Genomic DNA, 17,620 nt, shown 5'->3' with positions numbered 1-17,620 from the left:
AGCCCCAGGTCAGAGCCCTGCATAAGCCCCAGGTCAGCACTGCCCTCGCACATCTGTTCGAGTACCTTGGCCTGGTGGACCTGCAGGATGGCCATGGCACACAAAGCGGAGGCGTCCTGACCCGCCGCTCTGTAAGCCTTGGCCACGAGAGTGGACGAGAACTTACAGGCTTTGGACGGGTGCTTGGGGTTGCCACGCCAGGTGGAGGCGCTCTGAGGACACAGTTGCATCGCAACAGATGCCGCCCCGCCATCGAGGGCAGTGAAGGCGGAGATAGAAAGAAATAAAAATTATGGAGGAAAACATTCCAGGATTTTTCTCCATCTAATGCAAGTGAATGGTGCCCAACGTAGACCATTTTTGACGTCCAAAATCCATGTTTAGTCAGCTTCAAAAGGCTCCATACGACCCCAGCCGACAAATTTCGGCATTCAGACATTCTCTAGCGAAACAATCAGTCATTTTCAGAAAAAAAATGTAAATACTGTTTAACTACAAATGTTTGTCTTGGTCTACATTGGGCACCATTCACTAGTCAAGTCAAGTCAAGTCATCCTCATTTATATAGCGCTTTTAACAATGTAGATTGTTCCAAAGCGGCTTTAAAGAGATACAAGGATAGTTTAATTTATTAAACTCCTTTGGGGTTAAGCAAAACGTTACCGGACCAACTCATCGTTTTAATCATACACTCGATTTAATTATATCACATGGAACCGATCTAACCGATATAGACATCATTCCACAAAGTGATGATGTCACTGACCATTACATGGTAACTTGCATATTACGTACTCCTGTAATATGTCATGCTGCGCCGCGTTATCGATCAGGCAGAACAATCCTTCCATCCACCATAGATAATTTTTCAAATAGCTTATCGGATCTGTCTCAGCTGCTCAGTGAACCCAAACAAACAGATGAACTTGAGGAATTAACTAGCACTATGAGCACCATTCTCTCTGGAAAATTGGATATTGTTGCACCCATTAGATTAAAAAAGGTCAGAGAGAAAAGTAAAGCACCCTGGTACAACAATACTACGCATGTTCTAAAGAGAGAAACCCGTAAATTAGAGCGAAAATGGAAACAAACTAATTTAGAGGTCTTTAGAATCACATGGAATGACAGTATGTCACGTTATAAAAAGGCCCTAAAAGCGGCCAGGGCTGAGCACCTCCGCAAACTAATAGAAAACAACCAAAACAATCCTAGGTTTTTATTTAACACCATGGCTAGACTAACAAATAAACAGATGTCACCTGAACAAAATATTCCGTTACAGTTTAGTAGCAATGATTTCATGAAGTTCTTCACTGAGAAAATAGAAAACATCAGAACCACAATTGTAAACGTTCAGTCCTCAATCGCGCCTTATAATTCAGCCTCAACTATCACCCCGCAAGAACAATTACAGTGCTTTACAACTATAGAACAAAAAGAGTTAAATAAACACTTATCACTTCATCTAAAACAACAACATGTTTATTAGATCCTATTCCCACTAAACTACTGAAAGAAGTGTTACCTGTAGTGGAAGAGCCTCTCCTCAATATTATTAACTCATCTTTATCTTTAGGTCATGTTCCAAGAACATTTAAACTGGCAGTTATAAAACCACTCATTAAGAAACCAAATTATAGACCCATTTCAAATCTTCCTTTTATGTCTAAAATATTAGAAAAAGTTGTGTCCGCTCAACTGGGCTCTTTCTTGCAAGAAAATGACATCTATGAAAAGTTTCAGTCTGGATTCAGACCGCATCATAGCACTGAAACTGCGCTCGTTAAAATCACAAATGATTTACTATTAGTTTCTGACCAAGGCTGTATCTCAATACTAGTTTTACTTGATCTTAGTGCTGCGTTCGATACTATAGATCACACAATACTCTTAGATCGACTACAAAATTATACTGGTGTTCAAGGACAAGCATTAAGCTGGTTCAGATCATACTTATCTGACCGCTACCATTTTGTCTATTTAAATGGAGAAAAATCGATCATAACTCCAGTAAACTATGGAGTGCCGCAGGGATCTGTGTTAGGCCCTCTATTATTCTCAATATATATGCTGCCACTTGGAAATATTATAAGGAAACATGGAATTAGTTTCCATTGTTATGCTGATGACACGCAAATCTATATTTCATCACGGCCAGATGAAAACGCTAAATTATCCAAATTGACAGAGTGTGTTAAAGATATAAAAGATTGGATGACGCGCAATTTCCTTTTATTGAATCCAGACAAGACAGAGGTAATACTTATCGGTTCAAAAAACCGCCCACAAAACCTCTCACAATACAACTTTAACATAGTAGGATGTCCTGTTACTTTATCCTCTACAGTAAAAGACCTGGGTGTTATACTAGACTGCAACCTGTCTTTTGAAAATCATATTTCATATGTTACAAGAACAGCCTTTTTCCACCTTAGAAACATTGCTAAGCTACGTAACATGCTATCAGTTTCTGATGCAGAAAAGTTAGTTCATGCATTCATGACCTCGAGACTAGATTACTGTAATGCTTTATTAGCCGGTTGTCCTGCAACCTCAATAAACAAGCTACAGTTAGTCCAAAATGCCGCCGCTAGAGTTCTTACTAGATCAAGAAAATATGATCATATAACACTAATTTTATCATCACTACATTGGCTACCTATAAAGTTCCGTATTAATTACAAGGTATTGCTACTGACTTATAAAGCCCTAAACGGCTTAGCTCCAGTCTATTTAACAGACCTTCTATCGCCCTATAATCCATCGCGCTCTTTAAGGTCACTAAATTCGAGGCTTTTGGTCATACCTAGGATATCCAGATCCACCAAAGGAGGGAGAGCATTTTCACATTTAGCTCCTAAACTCTGGAATAGTCTTCCTGATACTGTTCGTTGCTCAGACTCGCTCTCCCAGTTTAAAACTAGATTAAAGACGCATCTCTTCAGCCAGGCATTCATATAATAATTTTAATCTTACAGTTAAATCCGGTCTCTAGTTCATAGACGCCAGAGGAGAACTGGCCCCCGACTGAGCCTGGGTTCTCCCAAGGTTTTTTTTTTCTCCATTAGGTCTCCTGATGGAGTTTTTCGGTTCCTTGCCACTGTTGCCTTTGGCTTGCTCAGTTGGGGATATTTGGGGATATTTAATTTAATTAATCAATCAACGATACTATTGATCAGCATTACCAAACGTGGACGTTTTCCACTAGAAACAAACATTGATGTATTATTTTTATTTAATACTGTGAAGCTGCTTTGATACAATCTGTATTGTGAAAAGCGCTATATAAATAAACTTGACTTGACTTGACTTGACTTGACTTGACTTAAAGTAACAGAGATTGTTTTGGCTTTATAGCAGTTCTATAAAGTTATTTTCCAGCTAAAGTTAATTTGATTGATTCACTTCCGCCGCAACGATCATTAGTTATTAACTTAGGGGCCGCTAACATGACACCGTTTTAACAGGAAACGGAAACTAGCATTAGATAAAGAGAAATCATGGAATGTTTTCCTCCAAAATCTTAATGTCTCTTCTCATATATATCATAGAGTCATACACATCATATCTAGGCTGTATTGTAAACTCTATAAAGGTTCATGGTCGGGGTGCAACGATATCCTCATGTCACGATTCGACACATATCACAATACCGAACTCAAGATACGATATCTTTGCGATACTCCAAAACATATGATAAAAGGTTAACAATTTTTTTTTTTACTGTTGATTAAAATGCTACATTTGATATTACACTGTGTGTGTAAATGAATATTCTTGGACTTGGTGCTGAAACCCAATGCAGGACAATAGAGACACCAGAATAACAATATTCATGATTCTGAAGATGAAAACACAGAATTATTTTAGACTCTGTCACTGAATAGATATATTTATAATAATGTTGGCCACTTTTACTGGTAACATCAGACATTTGGCATTATCAGGACCCACTAATATCCCCCCATTGCATTATTATACATTATATTCAACATCATATATAGTAGTTTAATGCAGTACTAACACTAAAACTCTGAAATCTTTTTCTCATACAGTAATTTTTATTTTGGGTGAATTATCCACGATACATATTATTGCATTTTCGTATTGAAATATATTGTGACAGCCCTAGTTTGTGGTCATGTTGTTGTGGTCTGCATGAGTTTGAGTGAGGTTATGTCCCACACACACTGAAGCAGTGGGCCGAGGCACGGGAAGCATGTCTCTGAGAGGAGCTTCAGGCATGCGGTTCGGGTCCAGAACTCCCACCCCTGCTTCAGTCCCTGTATGAGCACATTCATGAGGCCTGGAGAAGCCCACGGGGCAGAGACAGGCCCTCGTCTGTTCCAGCGTTCTCCAGCACAATCCCCGACTCCAACTACTGCAGCTAAACCACAGCTGGGACACGCAGGGAGGGATTAAAGAAGGCCAAACGTTTAATAAACCGCCAAATCTTGGCCTAAAAATGTAAGCAGAAACCTTGACTAGAGACACTGCAGTCAAACTTTCACACTTTTTGAGATTACATTCCTATGATAGAGGATCCATGGCTACAGAAACAGTAAGAACACTTTGCGGTCCTGTATTTTTAGTGTTTGGATGGAAACTCAGATGAGATGTGCTCAGAATGACACACACTCTGTGATTCTGGAGTGTGAATTACAGGAGAACAAATATATATATATCTACACTCGCACTCATTAAACATTAGTGAGAACTCATTGCCGAGGGTTTCATAAAGCGGGAGAACTGTATGTTTCTGATATATATTTATGGATTGATTCCCACCTCATCTGTGTGTGTGTGTGTGTGTGTGTGTGTGTGTGTCTGTGTCGGTGTCGCACTTTGATGATGGATAGATGCACTTTTATGATGGATAGATGAACTTTTATGATGGATAGATGAACTTTTATGGACTTCAAAACAGAAACAGCCATTATAACGCTTGGAAGAGCCAGGACATTTTTTAATATAACTCAGATTGTATTCGTCTGAAAGAAGAATGTCATACACACCTAGGATGGCTTGAGGGAGAGTAAATCATGGGCTAATTTTCATTTTTGGGTGAACTATCCCTTTAAATGTTGACAGAATGCTACAACAAAGATATCGCTTTCCTCTTCGGACTTTTGTTTTTCACAAATATATGACTTATATATATATAGGACAGACGCAGGTAATCACACACACTCAGTCAAGCTCTCTCTCTCTCTAGGCTTGTTTAGTGTAAATCTACGTTTACGGTCTGTAAATCTTGTTTAGTGTAAAATCACACAGAGACTTGACTAAAAAAGTTGGTGGAAAAAAATACATTCTTCACTCTTGTTATGATTATTAACTTGTTTTACACTAGACTAATCAAGAAAGGCATAGCATTATGAAAACGGAAACCGCGTTTGCTTGCGTTCCTCTGTCATCCTGACAGCCCTAAAACTGTGATCTCAGAAACACTGCATGTTTAATTATCAAATAAGACAAATGCTGTTTAAAATAGTTATAGCAGTGTTATTGTACTTTTATTAATAATCTAATTTAGCCTCTGTATTTATAGTTTTCATGCTAATTTTTGTCTAATTTTTAGTTTAATTCATTTTATAGTTTAATTCTTTTGTCATTTCATTAGTTTTTCATTGTATTTTGGTTTAATGTTGTTTTTCCAGATTTTTTTATTTTATTTCCTATTAACAATTTTAGTGCTTCATTTTAAACTTATTTCCGTTTATTGATTTAGTCAGTGTTTCAGTATTTATATTGTGTCCCACTGAACAGAGATGCTGTGGTAGTTTGATGATAACCCTGTCCAGAGCGAGAGCGATGACGTCTGACAGTGAACAGTGAAGCAGTGACTGAGGAGATTCTCAACAATATCAGCTCACACACACACACACACACTCACACACACACACACACTCACACACACACACACACACACACACACACACACACACACACACACACACACACAGTGAACAGTGGCTGTGACTGAGGAGATTCTCAACAATATCAGCTCACACACACACACACACACACACACACTCACACACACACACACACACACACACACACACACACACACACACACTCAGTGAACAGTGGCTGTGACTGAGGAGATTCTCAACAATATCAGCTCACACACACACTCACACACACACACACACACACACACACACACACACACACACACACACACACACACACACACACTCAGTGAACAGTGGCTGTGACAGAGGAGATTCTTAACAATATCAGCTGTTGAATAAGGAGGCAGGAGCCGGTGCCAGCTGGAGTTCTCTCCATACACTGCTGACTCACACACACACACACTCATTCATACACACACACACACGTGCGCACACACTCACTCAAACACACACACACTTACAGTTGTTATAAACCTTCACCACATGATCTCTTATGACACGTGTGATGATTCCCAGTAAACATTAACAAGCTTTACATGTTCAGAGATTTAAACTGTTCAAACGTCTCAAACAAATAATGTTTATCTGATCATAAATACAGTGAAACAGTGAAATATTATTATAATGTAAAACAGCTGTTTTCTATGTGAATATCTAGTAAAGTGTAATTTATTCCTGTGATCAAAGCTGATGTTCAGCATCATTACTCCAGTCTTCAGTGTCACATGATCCTTCAGAAATCACTCTTTAAATAAATTAATATTTGTATTAAGGATGCATTAAACTGATCAAAAGTGAGAATAAAGAATTCAGTTTCAAGTAAATGTTGTTCTTCTGAACTTTCTGTTCGTTAAAGAATCCTGAAAATAAAATATGAAGCTGTTTCTTGATCATCAAATCATCATATTAGAGTGATTTGTGAAGGATCATGTGACACTGAAGACTGGAGTAATGATGCTGAACATCAGCTTTGATCACAGGAATAAATTACACTTTACTAGATATTCACATAGAAAACAGTGATTTACACTGGAATAATATTTCACAATATTACTGTTTTTTTTTATCAAATAAAGCAGAAGAGACTCTTTCAGAAACAGTAAACCATCTCACGACAAACGCTGTAAGGCTAGTGTGTGTGTGTGTGTGTGTGTGTGTGTGTGTGTGTGTGTGTGTGTGCATGTGTTCTTACCAAACACCTCGTCCGGTGCCTCCGGCGACTCCGCTGACTTCAGATCAGTTACGGTTGACGATCCCTTCAAACACACAAATACAACACTTTACATTTACAGCCAAATACTGATCAACTGTGTGTGTGTGTGTGTAACTCATGCAATATAAGGTGAAGTGTGTGTAAGGCATGAGTGCTGCAGTGTGAGAGTGATGTGTGTGTGTGTGTGTGTGTGTGTGTGTAACTCATGCAATATAAGGTGAAGTGTGTGTAAGGCAGGGTTCACCAATCTCGGTCCTGGAGGGCCGCTGTCCTGCAGAGTTTAGCTCCAACACCTGTTTGAAAGTTTCTATTATGCCTAGTGAGACCTTGATTAGCTGGTTCAGGTGTGTTTAATTGGGGTTGGAGCTAAACTCTGCAGGACAGCGGCCCTCCAGGACCGAGATTGGTGAACCCTGGTGTAAGGCATGAGTGCTGCAGTGTGAGAGTGATGTGTGTGTGTGTGTGTGTGTAACTCATGCAATATAAGGTGAAGTGTGTGTAAGGCATGAGTGCTGCAGTGTGAGAGTGATGTGCGTGTGAGAGTGATGTGTGTGTGTGTGTGTGTGTGTGTGTGTGTGTGTAACTCATGCAATATAAGGTGAAGTGTGTGTAAGGCATGAGTGCTGCAGTGTGAGAGTGATGTGCGTGTGAGAGTGATGTGTGTGTGTGTGTGTGTGTGTGTAACTCATGCAATATAAGGTGAAGTGTGTGTAAGGCATGAGTGCTGCAGTGTGAGAGTGATGTGTGTGTGTGTGTGTGTAACTCATGCAATATAAGGTGAAGTGTGTGTAAGGCATGAGTGCTGCAGTATGAGAGTGATGTGTGTGTGTGTGTGTGTGTGTGTGTAACTCATGCAATATAAGGTGAAGTGTGTGTAAGGCATGAGTGCTGCAGTGTGAGAGTGATGTGTGTGTGTGTGTGTGTGTGTGTGTGTGTGTGTGTGTGTGTGTGTGTGTGTGTGTGTGTGTGTGTGTAACTCATGCAATATAAGGTGAAGTGTGTGTAAGGCATGAGTGCTGCAGTGTGAGAGTGATGTGTGTGTGTGTGTGTGTAACTCATGCAATATAAGGTGAAGTGTGTGTAAGGCATGAGTGCTGCAGTGTGAGAGTGATGTGTGTGTGTGTGTGTGTGTGTGTGTGTAACTCATGCAATATAAGGTGAAGTGTGTGTAAGGCATGAGTGCTGCAGTGTGAGAGTGATGTGCGTGTGAGAGTGATGTGTGTGTGTGTGTGTGTGTGTAACTCATGCAATATAAGGTGAAGTGTGTGTAAGGCATGAGTGCTGCAGTGTGAGAGTGATGTGCGTGTGAGAGTGATGTGTGTGTGTGTGTGTGTGTGTAACTCATGCAATATAAGGTGAAGTGTGTGTAAGGCATGAGTGCTGCAGTGTGAGAGTGATGTGCGTTATTATCAGCAGCTCCACCTGCTGGTGAGGAGAGGAACAGCACACACACACACACACACACACACACACACCGCCTCTGCTGATCAGACACCTGCATCTCTTCACAGAGTTGGCACTTATATAAATAACATTTTTTTAAAAGACTGAATGTCTGGAGGGTGAGGATGGATCACTGCACTAATAGTGGACCTGTGTGTGAAATTATCTCAGTGAACAGCTCAAATACACAAGCATGTTTAATGTGTGTGTGTGTGTGTGTGTGATGGGTAGGTTTAGGGGTCGGGTTAGTGTGTGTGAGTGTGTGTGTGTGTGTGTGTGTGTGTGTGTGTGTGTGTTTGTGTGTGTGTGTGTGTGTGTGTTTACTCTTACAGCGGGTCATCCCTGTAATATACTCGACACCTGATCTAATCTGAGACACTCTACGACTGAACACAGCTGTACATCACACACACACACACACACACACACTAGTGCTTAACTCATGACTCAGAGATGAGCACAGACGTACCTTAGACACCGAGAGCGCTTCACGCTTTCCCAGATGTTGACCCATGATCCTGAGGGAGAAACACATGACCTCATCAATACATGTGGATATTAATAAAAACACATCTTCAGTTTATCAGCATATCTCAGCGACGCTAACGGCTAATAACACGACTGCAGTACTGGAGTGTGTTCTCTTACAGAGGTCTGCGACACACATGACTTTCCAAAACCTTCTGGGTTTATTTATTCCTCCAATACTTTTCCATGCCGGGAAACTGACATTTTTAATGATGTCATGACTTTTTCCAGGTTTTTCCTGGCCATGAAAACCCTGAGATGTTTTGAATCAGCTTATTTCACGTGATGTATGACATGGCTAGCACAGACGCGACACTGCTGTCATGAACATGAGCGGCCGGAGCACTCCGAGTCTCCTGTGTTCAGCCTCCTGTGTTCAGCCTCCTGTGTTCAGTCTCCTGTGTTCAGCCTCCTGTGTTCAGTCTCCTGTGTTCAGTCTCCTGTGTTCAGCCTCCTGTGTTCAGTCTCTGTGTTCAGTCTCCTGTGTTCAGTCTCCTGTGTTCAGTCTCTGTGTTCAGTCTCCTGTGTTCAGTCTCTGTGTTCAGTCTCCTGTGTTCAGTCTCTGTGTTCAGTCTCTGTGTTCAGTCTCTGTGTTCAGTCTCTGTGTTCAGTCTCCTGTGTTCAGTCTCTGTGTTCAGTCTCCTGTGTTCAGTCTCCTGTGTTCAGTCTCTGTGTTCAGTCTCCTGTGTTCAGTCTCCTGTGTTCAGTCTCTGTGTTCAGTCTCCTGTGTTCAGTCTCTGTGTTCAGTCTCCTGTGTTCAGTCTCTGTGTTCAGTCTCTGTGTTCAGTCTCTGTGTTCAGTCTCTGTGTTCAGTCTCCTGTGTTCAGTCTCTGTGTTCAGTCTCTGTGTTCAGTCTCCTGTGTTCAGTCTCCTGTGTTCAGTCTCCTGTGTTCAGTCTCTGTGTTCAGTCTCCTGTGTTCAGTCTCTGTGTTCAGTCTCTGTGTTCAGTCTCTGTGTTCAGTCTCCTGTGTTCAGTCTCCTGTGTTCAGTCTCCTGTGTTCAGTCTCCTGTGTTCAGTCTCTGTGTTCAGTCTCTGTGTTCAGTCTCCTGTGTTCAGTCTCCTGTGTTCAGTCTCCTGTGTTCAGTCTCTGTGTTCAGTCTCCTGTGTTCAGTCTCTGTGTTCAGTCTCTGTGTTCAGTCTCTGTGTTCAGTCTCCTGTGTTCAGTCTCCTGTGTTCAGTCTCCTGTGTTCAGTCTCCTGTGTTCAGTCTCTGTGTTCAGTCTCCTGTGTTCAGTCTCTGTGTTCAGTCTCTGTGTTCAGTCTCCTGTGTTCAGTCTCTGTGTTCAGTCTCTGTGTTCAGTCTCTGTGTTCAGTCTCTGTGTTCAGTCTCCTGTGTTCAGTCTGTGTTCAGTCTCCTGTGTTCAGTCTCTGTGTTCAGTCTCTGTGTTCAGTCTCTGTGTTCAGTCTCTGTGTTCAGTCTCTGTGTTCAGTCTCCTGTGTTCAGTCTCCTGTGTTCAGTCTCTGTGTTCAGTCTCTGTGTTCAGTCTCCTGTGTTCAGTCTCCTGTGTTCAGTCTCTGTGTTCAGTCTCCTGTGTTCAGTCTCTGTGTTCAGTCTCCTGTGTTCAGTCTCCTGTGTTCAGTCTCTGTGTTCAGTCTCTGTGTTCAGTCTCTGTGTTCAGTCTCTGTGTTCAGTCTCCTGTGTTCAGTCTCTGTGTTCAGTCTCTGTGTTCAGTCTCTGTGTTCAGTCTCTGTGTTCAGTCTCTGTGTTCAGTCTCCTGTGTTCAGTCTGTGTTCAGTCTCCTGTGTTCAGTCTCTGTGTTCAGTCTCTGTGTTCAGTCTCTGTGTTCAGTCTCTGTGTTCAGTCTCTGTGTTCAGTCTCCTGTGTTCAGTCTCCTGTGTTCAGTCTCTGTGTTCAGTCTCCTGTGTTCAGTCTCTGTGTTCAGTCTCCTGTGTTCAGTCTCCTGTGTTCAGTCTCTGTGTTCAGTCTCCTGTGTTCAGTCTCTGTGTTCAGTCTCTGTGTTCAGTCTCTGTGTTCAGTCTCCTGTGTTCAGTCTCCTGTGTTCAGTCTCTGTGTTCAGTCTCCTGTGTTCAGTCTCTGTGTTCAGTCTCTGTGTTCAGTCTCTGTGTTCAGTCTCTGTGTTCAGTCTCCTGTGTTCAGTCTCTGTGTTCAGTCTCCTGTGTTCAGTCTCCTGTGTTCAGTCTCTGTGTTCAGTCTCCTGTGTTCAGTCTCCTGTGTTCAGTCTCTGTGTTCAGTCTCCTGTGTTCAGTCTCTGTGTTCAGTCTCCTGTGTTCAGTCTCCTGTGTTCAGTCTCTGTGTTCAGTCTCCTGTGTTCAGTCTCTGTGTTCAGTCTCTGTGTTCAGTCTCCTGTGTTCAGTCTCCTGTGTTCAGTCTCTGTGTTCAGTCTCCTGTGTTCAGTCTCTGTGTTCAGTCTCTGTGTTCAGTCTCTGTGTTCAGTCTCTGTGTTCAGTCTCCTGTGTTCAGTCTCTGTGTTCAGTCTCCTGTGTTCAGTCTCCTGTGTTCAGTCTCTGTGTTCAGTCTCCTGTGTTCAGTCTCCTGTGTTCAGTCTCTGTGTTCAGTCTCCTGTGTTCAGTCTCTGTGTTCAGTCTCCTGTGTTCAGCCTCCTGTGTTCAGTCTCCTGTGTTCAGTCTCCTGTGTTCAGTCTCTGTGTTCAGTCTCCTGTGTTCAGTCTCCTGTGTTCAGTCTCCTGTGTTCAGTCTCCTGTGTTCAGTCTCCTGTGTTCAGTCTCTGTGTTCAGTCTCCTGTGTTCAGTCTCTGTGTTCAGTCTCTGTGTTCAGTCTCTGTGTTCAGTCTCCTGTGTTCAGTCTCTGTGTTCAGTCTCCTGTGTTCAGTCTCTGTGTTCAGTCTCCTGTGTTCAGTCTCTGTGTTCAGTCTCCTGTGTTCAGTCTCTGTGTTCAGTCTCCTGTGTTCAGTCTCCTGTGTTCAGTCTCTGTGTTCAGTCTCTGTGTTCAGTCTCCTGTGTTCAGTCTCCTGTGTTCAGTCTCCTGTGTTCAGTCTCTGTGTTCAGTCTCCTGTGTTCAGTCTCTGTGTTCAGTCTCCTGTGTTCAGTCTCTGTGTTCAGTCTCTGTGTTCAGTCTCTGTGTTCAGTCTCCTGTGTTCAGTCTCTGTGTTCAGTCTCCTGTGTTCAGCCTCCTGTGTTCAGTCTCTGTGTTCAGTCTCCTGTGTTCAGTCTCCTGTGTTCAGTCTCCTGTGTTCAGTCTCCTGTGTTCAGTCTCCTGTGTTCAGTCTCTGTGTTCAGTCTCTGTGTTCAGTCTCTGTGTTCAGTCTCCTGTGTTCAGTCTCTGTGTTCAGTCTCCTGTGTTCAGTCTCTGTGTTCAGTCTCCTGTGTTCAGTCTCTGTGTTCAGTCTCCTGTGTTCAGTCTCTGTGTTCAGTCTCTGTGTTCAGTCTCCTGTGTTCAGTCTCCTGTGTTCAGTCTCCTGTGTTCAGTCTCCTGTGTTCAGTCTCTGTGTTCAGTCTCCTGTGTTCAGTCTCTGTGTTCAGTCTCCTGTGTTCAGTCTCTGTGTTCAGTCTCCTGTGTTCAGTCTCTGTGTTCAGTCTCCTGTGTTCAGTCTCCTGTGTTCAGTCTCTGTGTTCAGTCTCCTGTGTTCAGTCTCTGTGTTCAGTCTCCTGTGTTCAGTCTCTGTGTTCAGTCTCCTGTGTTCAGCCTCCTGTGTTCAGTCTCCTGTGTTCAGTCTCCTGTGTTCAGTCTCTGTGTTCAGTCTCCTGTGTTCAGTCTCTGTGTTCAGTCTCCTGTGTTCAGTCTCCTGTGTTCAGTCTCCTGTGTTCAGTCTCTGTGTTCAGTCTCTGTGTTCAGTCTCCTGTGTTCAGTCTCTGTGTTCAGTCTCCTGTGTTCAGTCTCTGTGTTCAGTCTCTGTGTTCAGTCTCCTGTTACCCAGGGGGCAAAGGGGGTTTAGCAGACATGGGCTGCTGTAAAAGGTTGTCATATAAAAATGAAATCTATGATGTCTGAGGATCACAACCTGGGTGGCCAACCCGGTCAACAAGCTGCTGGAAACTTGTAATTAGGGTCAAAACAATGTTACCTCAAATTCGGCTTTAACTCCCAGAATCACCCAAACATGCTAAAAACGGTTTAATTATATTCATGAATCCTGAGCCTTATCTCCCTGATACTTTATGCTAGAAACAAACTGAGCACACCTTTAGAAAGAGTGGAAGATAAGCTTTCATATGATGCCTTGATTGTACATGTAATTAGAATGTAAGAGTTAACAATGCCTCTTAATTCATAGGTAGGCAAAAAAAAAGAAAAAAATATTGAACATTCCATTTGTAATCGGTAGCATTCTTTTCCCTTTGTTGTTGTTACAATAAACTAATTACCTTGTGAAGTTAACTTTTACTGGATGAAATCATATTTTGATTTTTTTTTTACTAACCAGACAGTCCTCATGGCCCATAACACATTTAGAGGGAATTCAATGTCAAGCCTATAGCCTGTCAATTCAAACAAGATCCAAGAAAGAAGTTTACTATTAACTGGTGTTAATTGTATACTGCTCTGTATGTACAGTATATCGTTTGCATATTTATGCAATATCAATTATTTGTATTGCAATGTCTATTTCTAATATTCTTTCACAAGTGGGATAGCTTTATTTATTCTATTGAAATAAAAAAAAGGGATTTGAGGATTTTGGGTTAGGCTGGTTAGTGTTCAATCCAGGTGTTTGGAGTGTGAGACAAAGGTACTGACAACTAAATGCTGAAAGACTAAAACACACAGGAGTCATGTGTGGAGTAGGTTTAAAAGTATTTACTGATTAAAACTGTTACATTAAGTAGCAATTTGTACCAAAAAAAAAAAAAAAAAAAAAAAAAAAAACGAAACAGACAAACAGATTACAATTCAGGGTGATAACTAATTTCTGTAATAATGTTTATACAATTTGTTTAGCTGTTTCGGAATCACCGCTGCTGTCGCTGCTCTAGTGTTTCAGCATGCTGTATCACACTACACCCCTGGCAGCGGCATCCTATGTAGCAGGAGCAGTTCTTCTGACAACCTTTAACCAGAGATGGGCACAAATACATCAAAAAGTATTTAATTAAAATACAAGTAATTTGTAATTTGAAAATACAAAAATATATTTTTTACAGTCTTCTGTAGTGTAAGTGTGGCGTTAGGTACATGTAAGAGTCTAGAATATTGCAATATTATTGTTTAGTGCAGAAGATGCGCTTTTAACGTACATGTTGCCACATACTGTCATAATAAAAGATAATTACGCATATAACACTATATTTGTATTATTTAGACAAAAACTAGTTAACGCTGCTGTGAGCGTGTTTCTAATAGCGCGGCTGTGACAAAGTTGACAACTTTCTTTCTTCCGACTGCCATTATCTATTTTTTTACTCTTTTTGAAAGTTGTGAAAACACTGTTGTGGCGTTTTTCTTTTGCTATTTGAGCAAATTGGAACACAAAAATATATATTTAATGTAGTCTTTCATTCACTGCTATAGAAGTTAACCCAACTATGATGCCTTACACTTCTGAGAAACCCAGAAATGTGAACAGGGTCAATAGGATGTGTCACATCTATACTATACATGACCCTGGAGTCCTATATATACAGCTTACCAGGATTGTTTGCGATTTTTTAACCATTATTTCAACTGTAACACATTCCATCATATTATCTATTTTGATTGTCATATTTTTTACTAATTTACAGTTAAACCCACTACATACATATAAAGCTACACCACCTCCTTTTTTATTAGTTCTATTCACATTAAATAATTCATACCCATCGAGTTTTGTGTCACATTCTCTTTTCACATTTAGCCAAGTCTCTGATAAGGCAATGATGTGAAAATTAGGAAATTGTCTTAAGTAGTCCTTAATTTCTTCAAAGTTAGTATACAGGCTTCGACTGTTGAAGTGTATTATTGATAAAGCATTGTTCATTCTTACACTGGATTTGAATTGTTCGTTCGTATAATACTCGCAGTGGCAATTGTTTGTATAGAAGTGGTTCTCTGGATCTATTTCATTCTCCATATCATAATTTTTGTGATCAGTAAACTCAAAGCAATTCATGTTCATGCTGCATATATCATTCATTGCAGCGCTGTCGGATGATTCGAATTGATCGTGTTCCGCGTCGTCTCTTTCCTCTGTAGTACGAATGGAGTTTTTTAACAGTTCAGTCATGTTTAGTAGTCTTTGTTATCACGCTCATCGATTGATCACCGAACAATTTCATGTGATGCACCATTTTGGATTTTAATTCCTGTATGGATCCAAGTCCTGCAGTTCTTTTATCCATATGACTTTTGCGGATTCTGAAGGGCCAATTTGGCGAATCATAACTTTACAATTTCTAGTCCAGGTTGCATGTATTTTGTTTTGTCGTCGGAGAATACGCGCTTGTCGTGCTATATCAGCATTCTTTTTAGTCAAATGTTCATTTATGTACACTCCGGTTCCAGACAATTTTTTAGCTTCCTTGAGCAATCCCACTTTGCTTTTACGATTAATGAAGCGAACTATGATATTCGCCTTCCCATTTTCCCTTTTCGGAAAAGTATGACAAGCAGCGATGTCATTGCTTTTAATCGGCATGTTGAGATTGTTGAAAAACTGTATTACTTGTTGTTCTAGTGTTTGTAGTTCGTGAGCCGGTGCATCCTCACCTTTGTCAATGCTCGACGCCGCTCTGGCATACGTTTGATGGCGCGTCTCCAATCCAGTTATTATTATATCATCCATGCGGGTGTATTGTTCCAAGTCATCAACTTTCCTTTCCAGGTTCATGATCCGTTCGTCCTTTTCTTTAATTATTGTTTTAAGGAGTTTCACTTCGTCCATTAGCTCCATGAGTTTTGTTTGTTGTTTTGAGACTTTGCTCAATTCCTCAGACATAAAGCTCAATGATTTCTTAATTTCCTCCATTTCTTCGACTTTCATTTTTGGCGGCATTTTCTTTTCGTTTAGTTTGTATAGCTTTGATTCAATTATTTAAGAATCTTTCAGGTTAATATTCAAGAGGTTTGAGCAGCGTCTGGCTGACATGCTGCGTGCTGCGTGCACATCACGTGATTTACTTGCCAAAAACTGTGATAGGCAATTTGGTAGTCCTATTTGTATTTTATGTCTATGGTCCTAGGGATAGTTCACCCAAAAAGGAAAATTAGCCCATGATTTACTTACCCTGACGTCATCCTAGGTGTATATTACTTTCTTCTTTCAGAAGAATACAATCAGAGTTATATTAAAAAGTGTCCTGGCTCTTCCAAGCTTTATAATGACAGTCAATGGGTATATTTTTCATCAAAGTGCATCTGTCCATCATATGTGCATCTGTCCATCATAAAAGCGTATCTATCCATCATAAAAGTACATCTATCCATCATAAAAGTGCATCTATCCATCATAAAAGTGCATCTGTCCATCATAAAAGCATATCTATCCATCATAAAAGTGCATGTGTCAATCATAAAAGTGCATCTATCCATCATAAAAGTGCATCTATCCATCATAAAAGTGCATGTATCCATCATAAAAGTGCATCTGTCCATCATAAAAGTGCATCTGTCCATCATAAAAGCATATCTATCCATCATAAAAGTGCATCTATCATCATAAAAGTACATCTATCCATCACAAAAGTGCATCTATCCATCATAAAAGTGCATCTATCCATCACAAAAGTGCATCTATCCATCATAAAAGTGCATCTATCCATCATAAAAGTACATCTATCCATCACAAAAGTGCATCTATCCATCATAAAAGTGCATCTATCCATCACAAAAGTGCATCTATCCATCATAAAAGTGCATCTATCCATCATAAAAGTGCATGTGCCAATCATAAAAGTGCGTCTATCCATCATAAAAGTGCATCTATCCATCATAAAAGTACATCTATCCATCATAAAAGTGCATCTATCCATCATAAAAGTACATCTATCCATCATAAAAGTGCATCTATTCATCATAAAAGTACATCTATCCATCATAAAAGTGCATCTATCCATCATAAAAGTGCATCTGTCCATCATAAAAGTGCATCTATCCATCATAAAAGTGCATCTGTCCATCATAAAAGTGCATCTATCCATCATAAAAGTGCATCTGTCCATCATAAAAGTACATCTATGATGGATAGACACTTTTATGATAGATAGACACTTTTATGATGGAGACATGCACTTTTATGATGGAGACATGCACTTTTATGATGGATAGACGCACTTTTATGATGGACACATGCACTTTTATGATGGAGACATGCACTTTTATGATGGAGACATGCACTTTTATGATGGATAGATGGACTTTTATGATGGACAGATGCACTTTTATGATGGATAGATGCACTTTTATGATGGATAGACGCACTTTTATGATGGACACATGCACTTTTATGATGGAGACATGCACTTTTATGATGGAGACATGCACTTTTATGATGGATAGATGCACTTTTATGATGGAGACATGCACTTTTATGATGGATAGATGCACTTTTATGATGGACAGATGCTCTTTTATGATGGATAGATGCACTTTTATGATGGACAGATGCACTTTTATGATG

At 40.6% G+C, this 17,620-nt stretch overlaps 1 protein-coding gene across 1 annotated transcript in view; it reads right to left on the bottom strand.

The window, feature by feature from the left end:
* LOC307172597 (myelin basic protein-like) overlaps positions 1–17,620 on the bottom strand; it is a 38,643-nt gene that overhangs the window by 6,531 nt on the left and 14,492 nt on the right. The window contains exons 2-3 of the mRNA XM_079895112.1: positions 9,050–9,098; positions 7,117–7,180 (exon numbers count right to left, since the gene is read on the bottom strand). Coding sequence (XP_079751238.1) covers positions 7,117–7,180; positions 9,050–9,094 — 109 coding nt within the window. The 5' untranslated portion in view covers positions 9,095–9,098. The remainder of the gene's footprint in view (positions 1–7,116; positions 7,181–9,049; positions 9,099–17,620) is intronic.

Source organism: Squalius cephalus (genome assembly GCF_949319135.1).
Source record: "Squalius cephalus genome assembly, chromosome: 15".
Classification (NCBI taxonomy): Eukaryota; Metazoa; Chordata; class Actinopteri; order Cypriniformes; family Leuciscidae; genus Squalius; species Squalius cephalus.
The sequence above is the reverse complement of the archived record's forward strand: the minus strand, read 5'-3'. Positions and strand labels throughout refer to the sequence as shown.